The 23,415-nt window shown below is 51.0% G+C and overlaps 1 protein-coding gene, 1 long non-coding RNA gene and 1 pseudogene across 7 annotated transcripts; all 3 read left to right on the plus strand.

Annotated features, from left to right (window-relative positions):
- Positions 1-215: 215 nt before the first annotated feature.
- LOC146892849 (uncharacterized) lies at positions 216-7,951 on the plus strand. Of its 4 annotated transcripts, none has more exons than XR_015003509.2 (6): positions 216-449; positions 554-867; positions 2,063-2,136; positions 3,888-4,007; positions 5,215-5,308; positions 6,971-7,951. It is a non-coding gene; the product is annotated as an uncharacterized LOC146892849 (long non-coding RNA). The 4 variants fall into 4 exon arrangements; XR_015003510.2 differs by having other exon boundaries at positions 5,215-5,304; XR_015738917.1 differs by lacking the exon at positions 6,971-7,951 and adding an exon at positions 6,580-6,672.
- Positions 7,952-9,176: 1,225 nt separating this feature from the next.
- Positions 9,177-9,519, plus strand: LOC125401536 (large ribosomal subunit protein eL32 pseudogene; annotated as a pseudogene).
- A 6,042-nt stretch (positions 9,520-15,561) lies between these two features.
- Positions 15,562-19,947, plus strand: LOC125401853 (brain-specific serine protease 4). Of its 3 annotated transcripts, none has more exons than XM_048436313.3 (6): positions 15,562-15,788; positions 16,578-16,604; positions 17,042-17,213; positions 17,367-17,641; positions 18,851-19,008; positions 19,500-19,947. In XM_048436313.3, the coding sequence occupies exons 1-6, from the start codon at positions 15,674-15,676 to the stop codon at positions 19,704-19,706; spliced, it is 954 nt and encodes a 317-aa protein (XP_048292270.3). In that variant the 5' UTR covers positions 15,562-15,673; the 3' UTR covers positions 19,707-19,947. The 3 variants fall into 3 exon arrangements, with proteins under 3 accessions (XP_048292270.3, XP_048292269.3, XP_085550827.1); XM_048436312.3 differs by having other exon boundaries at positions 15,569-15,788; positions 17,364-17,641; XM_085694701.2 differs by lacking the exon at positions 15,562-15,788 and adding an exon at positions 15,819-16,373 and having other exon boundaries at positions 17,364-17,641.
- The last annotated feature ends 3,468 nt before the right edge of the window (positions 19,948-23,415 follow it).

Genomic DNA, 23,415 nt, shown 5'->3' on the forward strand with positions numbered 1-23,415 from the left:
GTATAAGTTGCGTGTGTGTTAGGAATTAAACCCAGAGCCTTGAGTATGCTAGGCTAATGTTCACAAAATATTTCTAATATCCATTTTGCAAGATTCACAAGAATTTAAGCATCTGCCTAGAGGCTCAGCTAGGATTGAATATGGATTCAATGATCAGAACTGCGGCTCTGCATGTGGCCGCTAGGGGGCAATAGACACACAGATTTGCAGCTGAAAGCCCATGAAGAGGTGGCTGGTAGTATCTCCTTCCCACCTTCCCAGCTCACCAACGGGATTGGCTGGGATCCCGGTACGTCCAAAAGCCGTCTGTGGTCTTATTCGCAGTCACCAGGCTGTCTATGAGCATTTTGCTAAGTGCCCCTGCCATTCGAGAAAGCCCCAACAGCCACTGAACCGCACCCGGCTGCCTCTCTTGCTGGAAGTCGTCCCACAGATCTTGCAGGCATCCGGTGAGTTGTGTTCATATTTCCCCGTCTGGGCATCCGCAGAGGTCCAGACACTAATTGGCTGGAGTTAATTAACTGCCGGTCTCTTGGTTTATATTTTCGCCCAGGTGGATTGTTGAGAAGGCCCTGGGAGGAGCACTTCCCCTGAGTCACCCGGGCGGACAGCACCTGGACCACACAGCGTAGGGCCCTGTTCTCTGTTCAGCTGAGGCCAGAGGTTAAGAAGAGGAAGTCTGGGTTCACCACAGCATGACCTTGGACAGAGCATTTAGCTCGCCGGGCTAACGCTTCATCAGCAGACATGCCCGCTTCCTTGGTGTCTAGGCTCTGTTTCCTCCTTGTCCGGTAACTAGCTTCCAGAAGGCACTACTGATACAACAGTAGAGTTTGTTGTGCACCGACTTAAGAAGAACTCTGTCTTGTAAGAATTCTAGAATGCAAATAGAGAACAGAAATGGGGTAAACGAGGTACTGATGTTTGGCGGGGGAGAGGGGTTTGCTTTAAGGTAGCCCATTGCTGCAAGACCTAGTAAGGTTTGGCTAGGATCGTGCTAGCACACGATTAAACTCTAGTAGGTCAAGATTGTTCTAGTGTGTCATGGTAGGAGAGTCTCGTAGTCTTGGGAAAGTCTGTGATTCAGTGGACTTTCCTGAACTCGACAGCAAGGTTATTTACAAAGTTTGCCTTCCTGGACAAGTTTTTCCTGGCATAATTAAGTCACAATACGTGCATAGTATTAAGGTTCACCTGGTGTGAGTTGGAATTCTTTGGTTTATTTTATTCCTTCAACAGTCTCGCGTAGCTTATGTTAGCCTCAAACCTGCTATGTAGTCCAGTGTGGTGGTCTGAATGGGAATGGTCCCATAGACTTACATATGTGAATCCTTGGTCCCCAGTTGGTGGAACTGTTTGGGGAAGGATTAGGAGGTGTGGCCTTCCTGGAGGAGGTGTGTCCCTGGGGGTGGCTGTGGGGTTTCAAAAGCCAATACCATTCCCAGTTAGCTCTCTCAGCCCCACCCCCCAGTGGTTGTATCTCAAGATGGAAGCTCTCAGCTTCTGCTCAGTGCCATGCCTGCCTGCTGCCTGCTCCCCACCATGATGGCCATGGACTCTGACCCTTTGAAACTGTAAGCCCCAAACAAATGCTTTCTTTGATAAGTTGCTTTGGTCATGTGTCTCTTAAGAGCAAAAGAAATGTGACTAAGACGCCCTTTTTAAGCTTGAGCTCCTGATCCTCCTCCATCCCCTTGGTGCAGAGATGCAGGCATTTGTAGGCCGCGCAGCTGAGACGCAGGCATGTGTAGGCCGCGCAGCTGAGACGCAGGCATGTGTACCCCGCGCAGCTGAGACGCAGGCATGTGTACCCCGCGCAGCTGAGACGCAGGCATGTGTACCCCGCGCAGCTGAGACGCAGGCACGTGTACCCCGCGCAGCTGAGACGCAGGCACACTGTGGGGGTAGGGGTGGGGGGGAGTAAGGACATGCATGGAGAGGGCTAAGGTTTTGGCATCCTGATCGTGAGAAAAAAGAAGGACTGAGGTAAAGGTCTGAGACTCAAGTCTACTTTAGTGTCAAAGTAATAAATAAGCTGTTATTACATGTCTTCCAAACACAGTGTGAACTGCAACACGAAGCATATGATCAGGAGGTCATTGTCCCCTTCATAGAGGACATGCATGAGGCTACTTGGTGAGTACTTTAAAACTAGAAACGCTATGAGCTTGTCAAGATCTTAAAAAGGCCCTGTGACATCTGAGACCTGCCTTCCTACTAGGAAGATGTGTAAGGGGGGCCAGCTCTCTCCCGAGCTCCTGTCCTCACGCGTGTAGTGGGGAAGGTGGCTCCTTGGACATGGGTAGTAGAGTGAAGTGGGGGAGCCGTGTTGAACATAGCTGCCAGAGTTGTCTTGAACGAAGTTCCAGAAGATTCTGGGGGCACTTCAGTCCTACAAACTGTGAATCTGGGACAACAGACATTGTGAGAAGTCGTGGTCCAAAGGAGATCCTTTGGGAAGAGTGGGCGTTGCTCAGATTGAGAGGAAGCAGAAGAAATTAGAAAACTAAGCACTAACTGAGCCCAGGATGCCAGGACTCCTTTGAGTCCCTTCTTGTTCTCAGTATTTAGCAAGCAGTTGTTTTTCTTTTTGTTATTATTTTTGTTTTGTTTGTTTGTTTTTGGAGACAGAGTTTTTCTGTCTAGTGTTGACTGTCCTGGAACTAGCTCTGTAGACCAGGCTGGCCTTGAACTCACAGAGATCCACCTGCCTCTGCCTCCCGAGTGCTGGGATTAATGGTGTGTACCACCACCGTCCGCCAAGGGAGCAGCTCTTTACAGGCCTGGATGTTGTGGAATATTATCTTAAGATGTGATGTATTTGTTTATCCTGTGGAGCATTTGTTTTAATGATACAAAGATGTGTTGTATTCTTTTATGTTGCATTTGCTTAACTTTGCAAAGCTGTGATGCTTTGCCTGTCCAAAACACGGGCTAATAAAAAGCTGAATGGCCAATAGCTGAGCAGGAGAAAGGATAGGCAGGGCTGGTAGGCAGAGAGAATAAATAGAAGGAGAAATCTGGGAGGAGAAGACGGAGGAGCAAGAGAACAAGGAGAGGAGGACACAGGGGCCAGTCACCCAGTCACAGCTAGCAACAGAGAAAGAGTGAAAGTAAGATGCGCAGATGTAAGAGAAAGGGGAAAAGCCAGAGGCAAAACGTAAATGCGGTAATTTAAGTTGAAAAAAGTTTGCTAAAAATAAGCCAAGCTAAGACCAGGCATTTATAAGAAAGAATATCCTCTGTGAGATTTATTTGGGAAATGGGTTGTGGGCACCCCAAAAGAGTAAAGATTAAAAACAATCAATTATACCTGGAGCTATCAGAACAGGTTTGCAGGAGACTCTTGAAGTCCCCTTGAATTATCTGTCTGTCTCTCTGTCTGTCTATCTATCTATCTATCTATCTATCTATCTATCCACCCATCCATCAATCATTTATCTATCTATCTATCATCTATCATCTCTTAGTTAGTTAATTAGTTAGAGACAGGCTCTCACTCTGTGATTCTGGCTGGCCTGGAACTCACAGAATTCTATCTTCTTGTCTCTGCCTCTCAAGTGTTGGGATTTCAGGCTTGTACCACACAGGGCAGCTGCGTTCACCCTGCTGGCAAATCTGCACACAGCCCAGTGTGAACTAAAGCAGGGAGCACCGAGTGACACTGTGAGGTTAGAGTAGTGGCTCTTTTTTTTTTCCCTTATGTTTTAAAGATTTATTTATTTATTTGTGTGTGTGTGTGTGTGTGTGTGGAGAGAGAGAGCGAGAGAGAGAGAGAGAGAGAGAGAGAGAGAGAGCATATTCTTTTCCGAGCATGATCTGATAAGTTACATTATTGACAGCTGTAAATAGATTTACAACCTTTGACCTAGCTATTTCCCTTCTAGGAATCTAACTTGAGGAAGTAATTGGAGATGCTTTCAAAGATGTTTTAAGCAAGTTTTATTGAGACATTATGTGTAACAGTAAAAGCAATGAGTGTCCAGCCTGAGAAGACAGGAGGTTAAGTAAGTGTTGTTGCGTTTTACAATGGAATATTATGCAGACATTAATAACCATGTTATGAATGACTTACTGATATGCGAAGGTGCCAGACTATATTATAATTTAAAATCCAATTAGTGTAGTAGTAGTATGATTACAATAATATAAAAATAAAAAATAAAAATATATCATCTATAACTTGTTTAAGTAAAAATTTTGAGACTTTTAATTGATTGATCAGTGATTTTTAATTTTTTTAGATTTTTTTATTTTTTATGTGCATGAGTGTTTTGTCTGTCTTAGTTACTGGTCTATTGCTGTGAAGAGACACCACAACCAAGGCCACTTATAACAGAAAGCATTTAATTGGGAGCTTGAGAGAGACTGGGCCTGGCATGGGCTTGATGAAGGGTGCTTGCTTCTCTTACAGAGGACTCCAGTTCAGTTCTCAGCATCCATCCTGGGCAGCTTGCAGCCATCTCTAACTCTCGTACCTGGGGATTCAACACTGTCTTCTGACGTCCTTGGGTATCCACACCTACCTTGGATATGTGCACATAGACACACACATGTACATATAAATAAAAAATAAATCTTAATAATTATCTTACAGAGCAATCAAATACAGTATTTGGAATTTTTCAAGACAGGGTTTCTCTTTGTCGCTTTGGAGCCTATCCTGGAACTCACTCTGCAGACAGTCTGGCCTCAAACTCACAGAGATCCGCCTGCCTCTGCCTCCCAAATGCTGGGATTAAAGGTGTGCACCACTGCTGCTCAGCAAGGCAGGACAAGGCAACCCAGTAGGAGGAAAAGGGTCCCAAGAGCAGGCAAAAAGTCAGAGTCGCCCCCATTCCCATTGTTAGGAGTACTACAAAAAACCCCAGCTAAAACCAGGTGGTGGTGGTGCACACCTTTAATCCCAGCACTTGGGAGGCAGAGGCAGGCAGATCTCTGTGAGTTTGAGGTCAGCCTGGTTTACAGAGTGATTTCCTGAACAGTCAAGACTTCACAGGGAGACCCTATCTCGAAAAACAAAACAAAAAACAAAACCAAAGCCAGCTAAATAACCACAGCACGTATGCTGAGGACATAATGCAAGATCCGTGGTTGTCACTTCGGTCTCTGTGAGCCCCTGTGAGCCCTGCTTAGCTGATTCTGTCGACCATGTTCTCTTGGTGTCCTTTGACCTCTCTGGCTCCTACAATCCTTCCTTCTCTTGTTCTGTAGGGTTCCAGAGCTCTGCCCAAAGTTTGGCTGTGGGTCTCTGCATCTGCTCTATCTCATGATATTTATCCACATCCATCAGAACGGCGTGATGTAAGTAAGTAAGCATGATGTAAGAAAGGTTGTCACAGGGTCTGGGTTTAGCTGTGGGACCTGTGCCCATGGAGCACACAGTGCCCAGATTCACTGGCATCTTCTCGGCCTTCCTAGTGTTCATGCAATGTGGAAGGCAGATGTAGGTGGGGGGAAGAAATGAATCAAGGATGTTTCCCCAGCCCAAGTCTTGAGCAACTGGGGAATCATGCTGCCAATTTCTGAGCCAGGAAAACCCGAGCATGCATCTCTTCAAAAAACCTGCCCGAAGTCCAGGTTCTAGTGCCCAGGTCATGGCTTGAAGGGACAGGTGTGGAAGCGGGCATGGGGGTCAGGGACCCCAGCCCACAGGATGACCACTCTCTGCTGCTGCTGCTTCGCTCACACACCTGCAGCTCCCCACCCTTGCCGTCAGCCTCCTGGCTGCAGAAACAGCCGCACTGACTGGCCCCAAGTTGCTCATTAGCAGCAATTAGCAGAACCACTCATTTCCCTGGAGGGAAGAGGGGGAGGAGAAACAGGTTGGGAAGTAGCTCCCACCCTGCGGGGGTGGCCCAAGCTGGTTTCTCCATGTTTCCTCTGTGGCAGGCATGGCAGGCATGACGTGGCTGCCCAGGTCACACCTGGGGTGGGGGACAGCTAGACCATGGCTCAGAAGTGCCCACCCCCCAAGGCAGAGACTTGCAGTTTGCAGCTACGTATTCAGCTCACCCTGGAACTAAAGCAGGGCCATGGCCCTGCACCACCCTCCACTCTCCAGCCAGGCTAAAGCCAGTCTCTTACTCCTCTGTGGTCTCAGAGACACTGACCAGGAGATAACCCCAGCCATACCTCTATGTCGGAACTCAGAGGTCCTACCTCTTGTCCAGTGAGTCAGAATGAGTCACCAGGAGTGTGAGGAAGAGTTTAGCCTGACCAAGGGCACCCATGTGTATCCTGTAACCCATTCTCTCTGGGCCACGTCCCCAGCTGGACTCTGCCTGGCTCCCTCTGGACCTTCTGGCTCTGTCCAGGGGATGGCCTGCTTTGTGGCATCAGCTGCCTGATGGAGCCCAACTGATGTCAAGATGCTACTCTGATGACAGCCACTTGAAGTCTGCAAATTATGTGGATAGTGTCAGTCCTGCCAGCGGGACCCAGCATTAGCAAGCCCATCACCAGCATCGCTAGTCCGTGCTATTAGTCCATCCTTAGTCCTGCCTTGACTGGCCTGGTACTTTCGGTGTAGCCCAACTGCCTCCGACCTGATACAGTCCTCTTGCCTTGGTCTCATAGGTGCTGGGGTTACCACCACATCTATCTGTCTGTTTTTAAATTTGATCTTGACGTGGTTCTGAGCCATGGATCTGTGGCTTTCCTCGTGGCAGGCAAGTTACCTGTGAGTCACCTTGAAGTGGTGGAAAGAAGCAGCTCTCTCTAGCAGAGGGAGCAGGCTGGGATGGGGCGTAGGGGGAGAGTCCTGGAGCCTAGTACTATTCCTGTGGGAGGGCTGGACACTTCTTCCCCAGACCCCCTTCCAGGCTGGTGGGCATTGCCCATGAGCACCGTGAAGTCAGAATGGAGAAGGAGATTAACACTCAGAACTACAGCAGCCAACTTCTCTTTTCTTTTATAAAGCTTTGATTTTTATTGTTAAAATTATTATTTATTTTTTTTCTCATGATAGGGCTCCTCTACTTAGCTCAGGCTGGACCTCAAGATTCTTCTGCCTCAGCCTCCCAAAAGCAGGGAGAGCAGGTGTGTATCATCACACCCGACTCCAGCCAACTCACTGAAGATACAAAGGCTGAAAACACGCCTTCGAGGCAGCTTCCGAAAGGGAAGAATTCCAAAAGAAGATGGAGAAAGTAAAGACACAAGGGGAGCCCCAAAGGCAAGGGTGAAAGCAGCTGAGGAAAATTCCTGAGCCTCTTGGTGGAACCCAAGAGCCAGCCAAACCCAGCCATACAACGTGTTCCAGGAAGACAGTCTCAGCCTGATGCTCTGGGAGTCACATGATCAGCATGGTGCTCAGAAGCCTAGCACCCAGAGTCAGATAGCTAAGCCCTGTCTGTGTCTAGAAGGTGTGGGGTGGTAGATGTTGGGGATCCCTGAAAGGACAGAAAGGCAGGCTGAGCAGGGAGAGCGATTCTCAATCTCCACCGCAGGAAATGCTGAGAACTTCGTTACAGCAAAACTTTGTTCTCTGTGCTCAGTGGTGAGAAGTTCCCAGACTGCAGAGCTCAGCATTGGGAAGAGGAGATGAAAGAAAGGGTGTCGTGAGTCTGCACCATGCAGCCCCATCCCGACTCCCTTGTCACCAGAGAGCTGTGTGGCAGTGTGGAGTCAGGCGTGGTTGGTGTGCTGGTTTGGATGAGAGGGCTCCCATACGTAAGTCTCCAGCATTGAACACTCGGTCGTCAGTGGTTGTTTGGAGAGGGTTAGGTGTGTCCTGGCTGGAGGAAGTATATTACTTGGGGAGGGCTTTGAGGTTTCAAAAAGACTCCTACAGTTTCAAGTGAGCTCTCTCTGCTTCCTGTTTGTGGATCAGCATGTGTGTGAGCTCTCAGCCGCTATCCCGCTGCCATTTTCCTGCTACCTCCACTCTGCCCTCCTGGACTCTGACCCTCTGGAACTGTAAGCCCTAAATAAACTCTTCTGCAACTTGTCTTGGGCGTGGTGTCTCATCACAGCCTTAGAAAAGTAACTAAGACAGTCGGCTTCTCATAGGAGGGGCCGAGAGCTCTGGGGAAGAACTGGGAAGGGCTAGAGGAGCCTAAAGGAAGGCAAAGAATGTGAGGTCAAGGGCTTGGGGACTTTGGGAGGGCTCTGAGGGGGGACCACACCCAGGACTGGGTTGGAGTCCTGAAGGACCCGAGTTTCTGAGAGGCAGAGAAGCCCCAGTGCCTTGCTGTTTCCAAGGCAACAGGTGCCCAGGGCAGCTGGGAGTGTGATCAAGTGGGAGGCGGGACATCGGAGAGCAGGGCTGCCTCAGTGGCCCAGTATCCATCCCCAGGGCCACCCAGACCAGGTGCCTCAAAAGCACGCAAGCCCAGTGGGGCAGAGGACTCACCTGTGCCCCTCATTTTTTCACTGTGCCCACAGTGATAAAATAGCTGTCAGAGGCAGCGAAGGAAGGCTCACAGCTGGGTCTGGCGGGAGAGTGGGGATGCAGTTCCTCACAGCACATCCCCAGGGCTCCCAGCCTTGTCTGTGAGGAGGTTGGGTGCATCAAGTTGGCAGTCAGGAGGCAGAGAGAAGAGAATGATGGTGCCCATCGGACTTTCTCCCGTCTCCTCTCTTATTCAGCCTGGGCCCTCAGCTCATGGGATGATGCTGCCCACAATCAGACTATATGGTCCAGCTTCAGCTAAGCTTCTCTGGAAATACCCTTGACAGGCCACAAAGATTCCAAATCCGATCAACTATCACAAACCAGAAGCCCTCTGTTTCTCAATTTGATACCCAAACTCATCAATTTATCTGTAACATTTTACCCTTTCCCTCAAGGCTCGAATTTAGGTCATTTGGAGGAGGCCCCAAAATCTTTTGTTGTTGTTTTGTTTTTGAGACAGGGTTTCTCTGTGTAGCCCTGGCTATCCTAGAACTTGCTCTGTAGATGAGGCTATCTTCAAACTCAGAGATACCTGCCTCTGCCTTCTGAGTTCTGGGCTTAAAGGTGTGTGCCACCATGCCTGGCTAGGTCCCCAAAATCTTACTAGTTCTAATATTGTTGAAAAGCTGAAATCTCTTCTGAGACTCAAAGCAGTGTTGGTGAGTCACTGTAAAATAGAGAGAGATCTATAAGTCGTATATTTCCAATATAAAATGGCACAGGATGGTTTCTCTCTTGGTGCTGCCTACAAGGTGGCTGCCACCTCGTGTGCAGCATTATGGCTGCCCTTCAACCTCTGGTGGAGCCCAACATCCTCAAAAAGAGGTCCAAGCAGTTCTGGCACCAATCAGACCGATACCTCACGATTGAGCAAAACTGGCAGAAACCCAGAATTATCAGCAACAGGGTGCAGAGAAGACTAAAGAACAACATTCTGATGCCCAAAATTGATGATGGGAGTAGCAAGGAGACCAAGTACACGCTGCCCATTGGCTTCAGGAAGTTCCTGGTCCTCCTCAGGAGTTGGAAGTGCAGCAGATCTTACTGTGCACAGTCATTCAGTTTCCTCTAGGAACCACAAAGCCACCATAGAGCCGTACAGCTGGGGTCAGAGCCACTAAGGCCAACACCAGGCTCACAGGGAAGAAAGTGCGTAGGCGCACATGCTGTTTCATTTGTGCATATGTAAATCTGCAAAAAAAAAAAAACCCTGCTGAATGATACAGAGTAAATAGTTCCACTCCATAAGGGAGGAATGTAGGGATAGCGAGGGAGAACTGGATCAAAGCAAGGTCGAGATTTTGAAGGAACACCCTGCAGTTCTGTGCCTGGCATCTGGGACTGCTGGTGGCATCATCCGGGTTCCAGCAGGTTTGGATACTCCACTCTTCCCGTTCTGCAGCCTGCAGGACATGCATCCTCTCTCAGGTCAACTCTAGCCTCTGCCTGCAGCTTTCCTTGGCGGATGTTCTAGCCCTGGCATAGCCAACACCCTAGGGCAGTGGCTCTCCATCTTCCTAATGCTGCGACCTCTTAATATAGTTCCTCATGATGTGGTGATTCCAAACCATAAAATTATTTTGGCTGCTACTGCATAACTGTAATTTTGCTACTGTTATGAATTGTAATGTAAACATCTGATGTGCAGGATATCTGATATGTGACCCTTGTGAAAAGGTCATTGGACCCAAAGGAATTGCGACACACAGGTTGAGAATCACCGCCCTAGGGTCCCTACAATTTAGGGTTCACTTTCATAGCTCTATAGAATAGCCTCCTTGCCAGGAAGTCAGCCTTGACACACATTACCTGGCCTCAGTGATCTGGAACCCTGGTGCAAGCTTCCGTGATCTGGGCGTTAGGTGGATGCCATTGTGAAGGGCTGATCTCACCTCAGCGTGAAGTCTGGTCTCTGTGAACCTTGTCAGCTGAGCCTGAGAAAACACTACCTATGCAGTTTCTAGCAGGGAACCTTCGGTTCTCAATCCAGGCTCTCTCTGTCTTACCTTCCGGGCAGGTGCTACTGCCTCGGGGCAGAGGCCAGTGTTTCTCTGTAATGGTGCCAATCTAGCTCCACTTACAGCAGCTTCCTGCACCCATCTTTCCTGCACCCACCTTTCCTGCACCCATCTCTTTCCTGCACCAATCTTTCCTGCACCCATCTCTTTCCTGCACCCATCTTTCCTGCACCAATCTTTCCTGCACCCATCTTTCCTGCACCCATCTCTTTCCTGCACCCATCTTTTCTGCACCCATCTCTTTCCTGCACCCATCTCTTGTTCCTGCACCCATCTCTTGTTCCTGCACCCATCTTTCCTACACCCATATTTCCTGCATCTTTAAACTCCTGCTCCTTTCCAGACATACCAAACTGCACATTTCCCTCGTATGTAGAACGTTCTCATGGTGGAATTGATGAAAAGCAGCGGCAGCAGCCACGCTGCAGCTTAGAGCTATGTTCTCTCTACTGAACAACTTAGTCCGTTACTTTTGAAATCAACAATGAAGCCTTTCTCTGCCAGAAGACAGCACGAATGGCGGCCTATAGTCCAGTTCTGAGTAGTCATATTCTCCTCTGGAATTTCATGAGCCCAACCTTTCCTAGTCATGCTTTTTCCTGAGCAGTCTGGACTCTCACCAGAATGGCCCATCAGACTGACAGTATTCCAAGGGTTCTCGAGGTCACAGGACCAAATCTTGCACATTCCTCTCACAAGCCAGTGCAAAGGCCTGCAGACCACATGGACAGATTCGGACAGTGATGGCCCTCTCATCGGTACCAGTTTTCTGTGTTAGTTCCTTTTCCCCTTCTGTGACAGAGTACCCACTCTACAGAATGCTACTTTCCGAGCATGACTGCCACCGTCTTCGTCAGCACAGCGGTGACCACTTGTAAGAGGCTCCGAGAACAGGCTTGACGGCTGTCGATGTTCCTTTATAGAAGGAGCGGATGGGAAGGGTCGTCAGACCCTCACCCGAGAGTCCAGCTGCTCTCCTGCACGGTCTGGCCATTTGTATGTAACTCTGCCCTAATTGCACATGGCCTTTCGGTGCTAGAGTGGGAAGGTTAATGAAGAGGGGGCGTTCTCTCTATGAAGCTGGGAGGTAGTCATCTTCCATGCAGGCTGAGACTTTCCGGAGGTGCGGCTGCTGTGGAGTCATCCACGCCACTGTGAAGTAACCCTCATCCGTGATCTGTAAGGAAGCCCAGTAAACTCATTGCTTCCACAGCTTGGATTATAGTGGAACCCTGTAAGCAGGAGATAGACATGACTTGGGATTTCCTTCACGCAGGGGAAAGCATGGCAGGCAGCAGGACAGGAGGAGCTGGGCGGGTCTCATAACCAGGAAGCGAGATGGATACTGATGATCCGCAGCTCCCTCCTTTTCCCCTTTAATCCCATCTGTGCTGTCAGTCTGACAGGATCTGGAATCACTTGGGCGATGTGCCTCTGAACATGCTTTCGGAGAGTTATCTCAATTATATTAATGGATGTGGGAAGACCCATCTTAGCTGGCACTGGACTCTATAAGCCGAACACTAGTGTGCATTCCATCCCTCTCTTTCCAGACTGTGGGTGTCATGTGACCTCCTCCCACTCCCGCAGCCTTGACTTCCCTCCCTGATGAGTTGTGAAGGAAAATAACCCTTTCTCCTTCAAGTCTGCTTTTGTCAGAATATTTTATCCCATCAATGAAGAAGTAACAGGGGAATCTAGGACCCCAGCCTGTGGGATGGTGCCATCCACATCAGTTAAACAACTATGGAAACCCCTCACAGACTTACCCAGGGATGTGTGTCCTAGGCTATCCCAAGTCCAGCCACCCCACAGACTTACCCAGGGATGTGTGTCCTAGGCTATCCCAAGTCCAGCCACCTCACAGACTTACCTAGAGGGGTGTCTCCTAAGCGGTTCCAGGCCAGCCAATTAAGATTAACCTTCACATCCTGCAAGGCCATCAGCCTTTCTTAGCCATTCCACCTCTTCTCATGAGGCCACGATGCTGCTGGTTGATCCTTTCACAGGACTGGCCCGGGTTGGTGCTATAATGATACTTAGATCTGCTGGGAAATTCCCGACCTCCACTACAACAAGCAACTTGTGATTTTCTTTGTTGTGTTCTTTGAGTCAGGTTCTCATGTTGCCCAAGGATCACCCTGAGTCTCTCCAATCCTCCTGCCTTTACCTCCCGAGTGCTGGGATTACAGGCATGTGACACGATGTCCTGCTTCGTGTGGTGCTGGGGATTGAAGCAGGCCTTTGTGCAAGCTAAATACTCTACTAACTGAGCTACATCTCCACCTTCACACCCTTTGGAGACAGGTTCTCCCTTTGTAGCCCAGGCTTGTCTAGAACTCGCTTTGTAGCCTAGGCTGGCCTCACATTTGCAGAGATGTTCCAGCTTTTGCCTCCCCTGTGCTGGGATTACAGGCATGAGACATCACCCCTGGAGGATTTGCTTACTTTTCAGTTCCATTTGAGCCACCAGGGCAGGTATCATTTTAGCTTGTCACTAAGGTCAGGGTCCCCCTCCATGACCCCCAACCTTGCTGCTCGGTAATGCCTGCCGACTCACCTGTTAAGCTGTGGTTTATTTCCTTCGATGACCCTGGGACTTATAGTGCCAGCCCCAGCAGGAGGAGGCGGTGCCCTGTAGGATACCTTGATCAGAGTATGTCCCCTGACTCCCATACCCACGTCCCAACCGCCACCGCTGGTGAGTCATGGTTTTGGCTTCAGCATCGGCCAGCTCCAGCTGCCCTTAGCATGTAAATGCTCCTGCAGCCCTATCAGACATCAACACCTCAGTGTGAATTGGCTGGTATCCCTGAGTACGCTGGCAGGGACTGCCGTGTGGGTGGCAGGGCTGGGTACCTCATCCATCTCTTGCATAGCGTGAAGATGCCCAGCTGTGATGCTGGGTGTGAGTCTGGTACATGAAGGCCCGCAGTAAATATTTTGCTGAATGTTGACTCATGCCAGGGGCTCCATCCCTGTTCTTCAGGGACTGGTTCTTCACATCCCAGGAATTGGAGAACTGGCCTTTGGTACCTAGAAATCTCCATCTAGTTTCTTGGACTTCCTCTGACTTCCACAGAGCCCTTGTGCTGGGGCTTCTTTCTGGCCACCTGTCTCAAAGAAGGTGACATACTGGGGACGTGCCTCTTAGTTGCCCAGGGCAATGACTCAGGAAATGCAGAGGCAGGAGGCTGCAGGTATTGATCTCTAGCCTCTTATCTTCTACAATCACTTATTCATTCAACAAACATCTACTGAAACCCAGTGTGCAGCGGGCAACAGACTTGGATCTGAGAATGGCTGGGGGAGGCACCCTTTCCTCCCCTCAGGGAGTCACAGCACAAATCAAGGTCCATGCTACTGACCACCTCGCTGTTAACTACTCATCCTGCTTCCCACCCCTGGGAGAGGGGTGAAGGACCCGAGCCCCATTCCTCACTGAGTGTCCCAGTCACCTAGCACAGGACTTGTGGAATGAACTGGGGTGGCTAAGGCCCTCTGTGTCACAAGGGGGTGGGTTAGGGAAGTGTGGGAGCAGCTGAAGGTGCAGAAGTGGCCCTGAGGGGGACACATGATGAGACAAGTGCTCCTCCATATTTGTTCTATACCTTTGGGGGGGGGTGGGCGCGTAGAGAAGATGGCCTCGTCTTTGTTGTTCCTGTAGTGACACCCACAATCACAGTAGGGAGAAGAATGAACCACTGGGGTTCCTGAGGCCACACATTTTGCGTGTTTGGTATGGGGTGGGGCAGGGGCTCTCTGCCTCATCTTGCCTGCAGGTTAACCCCCAACCTGCCTCGTGCCTCCTTCCCCACACAATGGCCCATAGTCCACACCCCTGCCTATTTGCAGCCCACAGTGCCCTGCATCACCTTGCCAGAGAGGGGCAACCATGTTCAAACTGGGCCCACTATCTCTTTAATTCTAAACAATTGAGGTGGGCAGCACAGGGCCCTGCAGGGCCAGCTCAGGACAGCTTGGGAGACACACGCCAGGGAGCTCCCAAGAGAGCTGAGGCTGGCTCGGAGGCAGAAAGAGATCAGCCTCTCTTTCTCTCCCTAGGAGCGGTGTTAACTGTCCCTGTTCCCACTCTTAATCTCGGGCAGCTAAATTCAGGGTCTTTTCTTCAGAGCATGTGACCTGCGCCAGGGAGGGTCAGGCACCTCTGATCCTGCTGAGTTCTCAGGTTGACCCAGTATCCAGTCTACTGACTTTCCTGATTTATTTTTTTTAAATCTTGGGGGACTTGGGGACAGCACAGCGTAGGGTACAGAGTCTCAGATTGCGGTATTGTTTTTACACAGCCTTGCTTCCTCCCATAACCAGGTCTGCCCCTAGAAACTCACACTGGACAGAGGGACATGTATGTCTGGGGGGATGTTGCGGGTTCCTGCTTGAGGTGAGGAGGGCAAGACACTGAGTCAAGAACGATTCACATCAGCCCACAGCACCCCAGCTTCCCAAAGCCTAGTTCCATGGCCCTTTGTGTGTGTGTGTGGGGGGGTCCCAGGATGCGATTCTTCCCAAGTATGGGGGGCATAGGCCATGGCTCCTGCTCAGAGTTGGCCTGCTCCCGGGAGTTCAGGTAAGAAATGAGTCACTGAGGTTCACCTGCAGTGACAACTGGGAGGAAGTACCAGGGACAACTTGGCCAGATGACCAAGAGGCCATCGAGCCCTCCCCCTTGGGGCCTGAGTCACAGCTTTCAGGGAAGTGGGCTAACGGGATTCCAGGCTCCAAGTGTTTGGGTTGAGTCATGGAAGCAGCCAGGGCGCTGGACATGGGCCGTTAAGGAGCAAGATCCCCCTGGCAACCCCCAGCCTAAGGTCCCACGGGCTCCTAACACTCTCTGCCCCAGCTGTAGCCACTCCAGGCTGAGCCACTTCCTACCCCAAGCGCTCGGCAAGCTGCAGGCAGGCTCTCTGTTTCCCGAGACAGTCAATGATAGAGCCATGCTCTGGGCAGTAAACAGGTCCCTTCTGCCCCTCACAGGGTGCACCCTGGGCAGCCATCTTGAACCTGAGCCTGAGTCCCCCGTCTAGTTACTGAGCCTAGCCCCAGTAGCCGGTTGCTTCCTCCTGCTAGCCCCGCCTCCTCCCTGACCCACTGTCTGGGTGGCCCAGTCACCAGCTGGGGGGACTGGTCCAACAGCATTCCTCCTCACAGGATAAAACCTGGGGCGACCTGCTGGGAACCCGACACTACAGCCACCTGCCCTGCCAGCACAGCCAGCACAGCCCTTAGGTCCTTGGAGATGGCCAGCAGCCTTGCTGGGGCTCCTCCCCTAGCGGTGATTTCCAGACCTCCCTGCGCACTGGGTGGGGACCAGCTCAGGATCACAATCTTTCTGGCGTTGCTGACTTCCACAGGTGAGCCTCCGGGGCCTGCGGCTCTTCGCCACCTCCTCTCTTCACTCCTTCCTGGCCACAGCCCCTCCTCCTCGCCAGCCTCCTGGTTCAGCACCTTCCCTCGAGTGTGCGCTCTCCTTCCCATCGTCTCCTTTCATTTTCCTGAGCCTCTGTCTCTGTCCCCTGCCTCTGGCGTTGCTCTGTGCCTCAGTTTCCCCAGCAGCAATGAAGGTTGATGAGCCTCTGTCTCTGTCCCCTGCCTCTGGCGTTGCTCTGTGCCTCAGTTTCCCCAGCAGCTATGAGGGTTGAACGCGGGAGAGCGCCTTGGTTGCCGTGCTTGCTCAGGGGCTCTTCTCCCATCCTGTCAGTGCGGCCTCCCTTTGTCCCCCGTCTTCTGTTTCCCCCTCCGTGGTTTCCATCTTGGGTCTACTCCTTCTGTTCTGGAATAGGACAGCTGCCCAGGCTTTCGTGGGGGCTGGGGAGAAACCCTGGGTGCTGGCGGTGTGTGTCCCAAGCTCTCTCCCTACTCTTAGGAAGGTGGAGAAAATACTGGTGATCTGGGAGGCAGGGGTCTGAAAATGTTTGTTCCAAACAGAGCTTCAGGAGGTATCTGTGGTGTGTGTGTGTGTGTGTGTGTATGAGAGAGAGAGAGAGAGAGAGAGAGAGAGAGAGAGAGAGAGAGGTGGTAGGAGTGGGGAATGGTGCTGAGGGCCCAGGATGAGTCTGTTTGAGAGGATGGGGGATGCCCCAGGCATGGGGATCAGGGCTCCTCACCACCAGGCCTGACTCTCTTTACTGTCTTACCCTCAGCTACCCTCGGTGCTGCCCACATCCCTGGTGAGTGTGAGTAGGCTGGGGTGGGGGATGGGATGGGTGGTCTCTGGATGTCCCTCTATGGGGTAGGTCAGAAGTGAGGTCTGCGGTCAGAGGAAGTTGATGAGGAAGGGATCCGGGGATGAAGAGCGTGGGATGGGGCATAGGAAAGAGAACCTGAAGGAGAAAAGGCTGGAAGGGCAGAAGGATGAGAGTCAAGAGAACCAAAGAAATCAAGGTTAAGGGAAGTGGAGGGAAGGCCTGCTAACGGGCTGGAGAGAGGGATGAAAGGGCCAGTACCCTTGTAGCTAAAGGGACTCACTTGCGGTAGACACTGTGCTGGACACATGCTGTGCTGGGCCACAGGCTTGAGACCTTGGAGAGCCTGGAGGTGGGTTGACAGACAAGTCAGAGACAGTTGGGTCTGCTGAGATGACGGGAAACTCCGTCCCTTCTGCCAGTGTCTCCAGACTGTGGCAAGCCTCAACAGCTGAACCGCGTCGTGGGTGGCGAGGACAGCGTGGATGCCCAGTGGCCTTGGATTGTTAGCATCCTCAAGAACGGCTCCCACCACTGTGCAGGCTCCTTGCTCACCAACCGCTGGGTGGTCACGGCTGCACACTGCTTCAAAAGGTATGTGCAATCAGGTTTGCTCTTGATTCTTCAGGACCCATCCTTGCTTCCCGTCTCAGGCTCTGGGCTGTCCGGATTGTTCAGGGATCCCGATTACCATTGTACCAGGCATTCTCTCCTTGACATCTCCTTCTTTCTCTTTCCTTGCAGCAGCGTGGACAAGCCATCTCTGTTCTCAATATTATTGGGGGCCTGGCAGCTGGAAAACCCAGGCCCAAGGTCCCAGCAAGTAGGTATTGCTTGGGTGCTGCCCCACCCTAGGTATTCTTGGAAGGAGGGAACCCGTGCAGACATTGCCCTGGTGCGCCTGGAACACTCTATCCAATTCTCTGAGCGGATCCTGCCCATCTGCCTGCCCGACTCTTCCGTCCAGCTCCCTCCTAACACTGACTGCTGGATTGCAGGCTGGGGCAGCATCCGTGATGGAGGTGAGGTTCCCCTCTAACTTCAGAGAGGTCAGGAATAGCCGGGGATGGAGGGCAGAGGCCACTCAGATACAGATACTAGGGTAGGAGAGGGTAGAGGCCATGTGTGCATTATAGAGACAAGGAAAGATGAGTTGGGGACTAGAGAAATGAAGTCACAAGAACTCAGCTGCCAGTTTTAGGTCACCTCTAGCTGGAAGGAATCTGGCTCTCTTTTAAAGCAATAATAGAGATTTGCAGTAACAACAACAACAACAACAACAACAACAACAAAAGGAAGGAATGAAGAAAAAAAGCAGGCATGGTGGCCCACGCCTTTAGTTCCAGCACTTGGGAGGCAGAGGCAGGCAGACCTCTGTGAGTTAGATGTTTACGAAGTGAGTTCCAGGACACTCAGGATTACATAGATGGTCCCTTTAGGGGGAGGAATTTGCAAAGCTTTTGACACAAGAATGGGTAGACATGGAGTGGGGACAAGATGGAAACGTAATCAGCATGATGACTTTCAAGCGGGAATTGTTACCCCCTGGTGGCAGCATCTCTGAATTGCAAGCAAAATTCCCAGGAGGTAATGTAGTCTTCATCACCATAAAATACAATTTTCAAACCAATTATGAAGGTTTGGGAAATACCATCTGTAACCACAAACCATAGGAAATATAGAGGTAGACAAAGGCAGACGGTAGCTAGAGAGACAGAACCTGGGGTAAGCCCAAACAAACAGCAGCCATCTATGAAAGTATGCAGCGGAGACCAGGAAGGAGAAACTGAGTATAGAGAGCAGGGAAGAAAGGCAGAGCCTTAACCTGGGTCCAGAAGAATTGCTCTGGCACGGGCAGATGCTGGAACTCTGCAGTTGCAGCCTTCCCTTGGTCTACACCTAACTCCAGGGAAGGTGTGGGCTTGGCGAAATTCGGAGAATACCAAACACGCTGCCCTTGTAGGAAAAACAAGAGTCTGAGTCTAGAAACACCACTCTGCTGTGTAGCCCTCTGCGGGCATCTGGGAGCTTATTGAAGGCACAGAATCTAGGGCTGGGCATCCATGATTGGATTCACTGGGTCAAGAGGTGGGGAGCCTGGGATTAGGGTTTCCTGAAAACACCTTGGGCAATCTCAGTAGGGCGGATTCATTTACCTTTGAGGAAGGCTGCTGGGGGGATGGAGGGGACCAGATGCAAGCACTGAGCTGACTCTCTCTTCCTGTTCCCAGTGCCCCTGCCCCGCCCTCAGACCCTTCAGAAGCTGAAGGTGCCCATCATTGACTCAGAAGTCTGCAAACGCTTGTACTGGCGGGGTGCCGGGCAAGAGGCCATCACTGAGGACATGCTATGTGCTGGTTACCTGGAAGGGGAGCGGGATGCTTGTCTGGTGAGTGCCCACCCTCTGCCCACCCCAACTGGGAGGTCCCAAAGCTCCATCACTTCTATTTCCTGAGGGACATCCTTTCCCACCTCTGCCTGGGCCCCCCTTGGCCTGACTGGGTCACCCGTTTTCTTGTTCACACACGGTCTGTGCACAGAGGTCCTCGGCTGGTATTCTGAGTAGGGTCCGGTGCTTCAGAACCCTTGTCCTCCGCGGCCAGTCCCGTGACTGAAGCGGTCAGCGTACGGCCCGGCTTCAGTGCCCACATTGCCAATTGGTGTAAAGACTTTCTAAACCTGTAAACGAAAAGTGGCCTCATCTTCTGCTCCTTGTGGTTGTGGGGAGGACATGCCTGCCACCAGAAGTGGTTCTGTTCAGAGGCCTGTTCTTCCAGGGCCTCCACAGACCGGTTGGCTTAATACTGCAGCCTCCAAGCACGCCTGGGCTCTGCACACGGCCTGCCGGTGTGGGTGCCTGACTTCCCTTCTTCTCTGCAGGGCGACTCTGGGGGTCCTCTGATGTGCCAGGTGGGTGATGCCTGGCTACTCACGGGCATTATCAGCTGGGGAGAAGGCTGCGCGGAGCGCAACCGGCCCGGAGTCTACACCAGCCTTCTAGCTCACCGCCCCTGGGTGCAGAGGATTGTGCAAGGGGTGCAGCTGCGCGGGCGCTTGGCGGACCGTGGGGACACTAGGAGCTCTTAAGTTGGTATCTGAAGAACAGCCTCTTGCTGGTCTCTCGGCTGTAAATATGTCTTTCTACCTCCGGGGGGCGCCAGTGGCCTGTAGGAAGAACTGGAAAGTCCAAGCCCCGCCCACAATGAGGCCCCGCCCCTCAATTGAGGACACTGTGTGTGTGTGTGTGTGTGTGTGTTAAATGTTTTTTTACAGTTATTTGTAACCATGCCACATATTTATTCCAGTTTCAATAAATTATTTATTCTCAGTTCTTGTTTTCTTTTTCCCCCTATAGTTGGGACAAAAATGCTGGGATATTGTTGATGTGAAGTTGCACATGGGCCTGGCCACAGCTCCATCTCCGACCCCTGGCCTATCCTTGCTCTTGTCTGCCTTTTCTCTGAGGTGGGAAGGAGGGGACTGTGGCTTAAGGACTTGGCTGTGCTATACTGAGGAGTTCAGGGTTGGGATCCCCGCCAAAGCTAAAGCAGGGTTACGAGAAACTTATCTCTGTGAGAACGGAGCTTGGCTCATCTTCAGGCCAGATCCAAGCTGCACTTGAAGCCAGGTTTTGTCTTCCTGATTTAGCAGCTACACCCTGCCATGGCTGATTAATAGCAATGACTCTCCACTGAGGCCATAAATTCCTCTCCACCAAGGAACTGCAAAACATTGAGGCAGCAGGCTTGAGTCACTTCACCTGTCCCCTTGGAGGAGGAAGGAATATGGATGACAACCTGACTCAGGCTGTGAGTGGGTCTGGGGCTTCCAGAATGTCGTGGGCTAAAGTCTGCTGCCCCCCTGCTCTGCAGCCCAGGCCCCAAGTCCTCCACCCAGTGGTGGCCCTCCCAAGGTCTGGGCTTGAATTTCTCAGGGCTCTGGGCAATGGCCAGGACACAGGGGCTGGATGAGGACTTTATAGTGATTGATACCTTGAGAGTCACCAAAAAAAAAAAAAAAAGAAAAAAAAAAAAAAGGCCAGAAACCAGTCAGCTCCAACAGATGATAAAGGCAACTTTGCTAAACAATGTCTCCTGCCAGGAATGGCGGAGATGAGAAGTCTAAGAGAACACCATCCAGGTTTGTGTGTGCTGCATGCAGAAAGTGCAACACCGTTCCCATTGTTCCATCTGCACACGTCACAGGTGGCACCCAGGGCCCTGGAGGCAAGTCCCCCAACCACCGAGCTGCACCTGCCCTCTGTTGTTTTGATTTCCCTTATTGTTAGAAAGCAATAAATGTTGTTTAAAAAACAAACAGGCCAGACTGCCACCTGCTTGTAAAGGCTGGAGCCTGGGAGTGCTTGGGGATTCGGGTGTCCCAGATGCCAGCACATCCCCAGAGCAGTGCCCCAGTCGAGTCCCCAGAGCAGTGCCCTCTGTCTGTAATGGTCCCCCATATTCCTTCCACCTCCACCCCCGTGCTTATCCCCCAGCCTCCCTCGCTGGTCCCTCCTCCCCTCAGTCACTCTCCTCCTCCTGCTGCTACTTCCTGCTCCTTCCGGTCCTCATGCTCTTACCCTTCTCCCCTCTTCCCTCCCCCATCTGCAGAGCTGGGTATCAACAGCTAGATGCTTAGGTAGGGCGATGGTGGTGGCATTTGTCTATGGGAAGTCAGTCTTCAACTGTTCCCACAGCTTATAGTGAGTGCCAGAGTCGTGAGTGGCCCCAGCAGGCTAAGCTTCCCTGCCAATCTTTAACAGGTCAAGTAAACAAGAGATAAGGGATCCTTATCAATATGGCCACACTGGGAAGAATAGGTAAGGAGAGCTGATGCCCATGAGGTCATCCTTGGGACATTGGCATGAAGTTTAGGTTTAAACAGAGGGCATGAGATATGAGAGCCTGGTCAAAATGTGGTCTTGTCAGTGGTGACGGGACACAGACACAGCCCCATATTGTCCTCTTCAGCAGCTTGGGGAGGTCCCCTACTCTTTCTTAAAGTTAGATAACTAGCTAATTAATTAATTTTGTGCATGTGTGTGTAGGGGTATGAAGGTCAAAGGGCAATTTTCTGGGTGTTGAACCTCTGTTTGCACCTTAAACTCGGGTCAGCAGGCTGGTACAGTAACTGACCCATCTCATTGGCCTGTGTTCCCCTAAACTTTTAGGGACCTTGATGCCAAATCAAGATCCACGTTTTCAATGCTGAGAATAAGTCCAGGAGCAGATGATATTAAACAGAGTTGGAGATTTTATATTTTAAAGATCTATTTATGTGGGGCTGGAGAGATGGCTTTGTGATTAAGAGCATTGCTTGCTCTTCCAAAGGTCCTGAGTTCAATTCCCAACAACCACATGGTGGCTCACAGCCATCTGCAATGAGCTCTGGCGCCCTCTTCTGACCTGCAGGCATACAAGCAGGAAGAACACTGTATACATAATAAATAAATAAATATAAAAATATCTATTTATGTTTATTTTATGTGTTTAGTTAGCGTTTGCTTGTGCATGCTGTGTACCACATGCATGCAGTGCCCATAGAAGCCACAAGAGGGCGCTAAATCCTCTGGAACTGGAGTTAACAGCCGCTTGTGAGCCACCATATGGATGCCCAGAAACAAGTTCTCTTTTAACTAGTGAGCCATCTCTCTAGCCCCAGGGATTTTACTAAAGATAGTTTAATATAGACTTTAAATATGTGAGTTAAGAAAGACAATTTCTCAGAAGAAAGTACTAATGTGGGCTTCTCAGAGAAGAGGCTCAGAAAAGTGACTTGCTAGTGACTGTCCAGGCTTCCTGAGGGACACTTGCAATTGGCTGTCTTAGTGTTGGCCACATGTTCAACTTCGGCCGTTTTCAGCTTACATCTCAAGAGGTTACTAAAAAACCCCCAAGCCCCTATGTGCACTCTTAATCTCTCTTGATAATCGAATTATAGGGGGCTCTGGTGCTGCTACAGATGAGATTATAGTCTAATGAAGGAAAACAATAAGGCCTAGGGGTTTGGGACATGGCCACCACTGAATGGTTCTGGAGAAATTCCTTGCAGGTTTACGGCTGGAAAGACAGAAAAAACTCAAGCAGGTGGTTCTTAGATGTGCTGGTTTCTTATGTTCCGGATTGCAAGAGGCTTTGTCTAGGTTCCAGGGTGAGGGGCTCCCCTCCCTCCTCATAAACCCCAGAATTTCTGTGCTTTCAGTCCTGCCCATCACCAGCTCAGCTCCAGCCTCTCGGTCAAGATGGCCTGACCAACGGGAAAGGTTGTGTGAGCAAATTCTCCATTCTAGAGACATGCCCTGGCTGGTGCCAGGCTTTTGCCTTTTGCTTCTGCTGGCCTGAGATTCCTGGCAAAATCCCCGTTTCTCAAGCCCATTGTCTCAGGAGTCCGATGGCCAAAGGGAAAGGGGCAAGTTTCTTTGGAGCATCTTCATTTCAGTCATGCTGGTGACAGCAGGAGGGGCCCTGGAAGTCCAGGGCTCCAGGGAAGGCTGGGATGTAAAGAGAGGAGTTGGGACCTAGTTCCTGAGTGCACTGCGGTTTTCTTGATTCCTCCCCACTCGGAGGACTCCCTAGCAGTGTTCCATGCCCTACACAGTCCATCAGTTCCATGGCTCCTGCTCCTGGGTGCATGCCCAGCTCAGAGTGCTAGGCCATATCTCCAGGCCTCATTGTGCACATGGAACTCTGGCCTTGAACATGTCCTGCTCAGGACAAGGTTCCATAAACCCGCTGGGGGCTGCAGATGGAGACCTTGGACTGCTGGGCCGTCTTGGAGGACTGACCCCCTGACTAGC

Source organism: Myodes glareolus, chromosome 9 (genome assembly GCF_982192425.1).
Source record: "Myodes glareolus chromosome 9, mMyoGla1.1, whole genome shotgun sequence".
In the NCBI taxonomy this organism is placed as follows: Eukaryota; Metazoa; Chordata; class Mammalia; order Rodentia; family Cricetidae; genus Myodes; species Myodes glareolus.

Excerpts from the sequence above, each read along its gene's own strand:
- LOC125401853 (XM_048436312.3), top strand. The coding sequence starts at position 15,674 with ATGGCCAGCAGCCTTGCTGGGGCTCCTCCCCTAGCGGTGATTTCCAGA. Across the intron at positions 15,789-16,577 it reads GGCGTTGCTGACTTCCACAG|CTACCCTCGGTGCTGCCCAC; the intron begins GTGAGCCTCCGG and ends TCTTACCCTCAG. Across the intron at positions 19,009-19,499 it reads GGGAGCGGGATGCTTGTCTG|GGCGACTCTGGGGGTCCTCT; the intron begins GTGAGTGCCCAC and ends TCTTCTCTGCAG.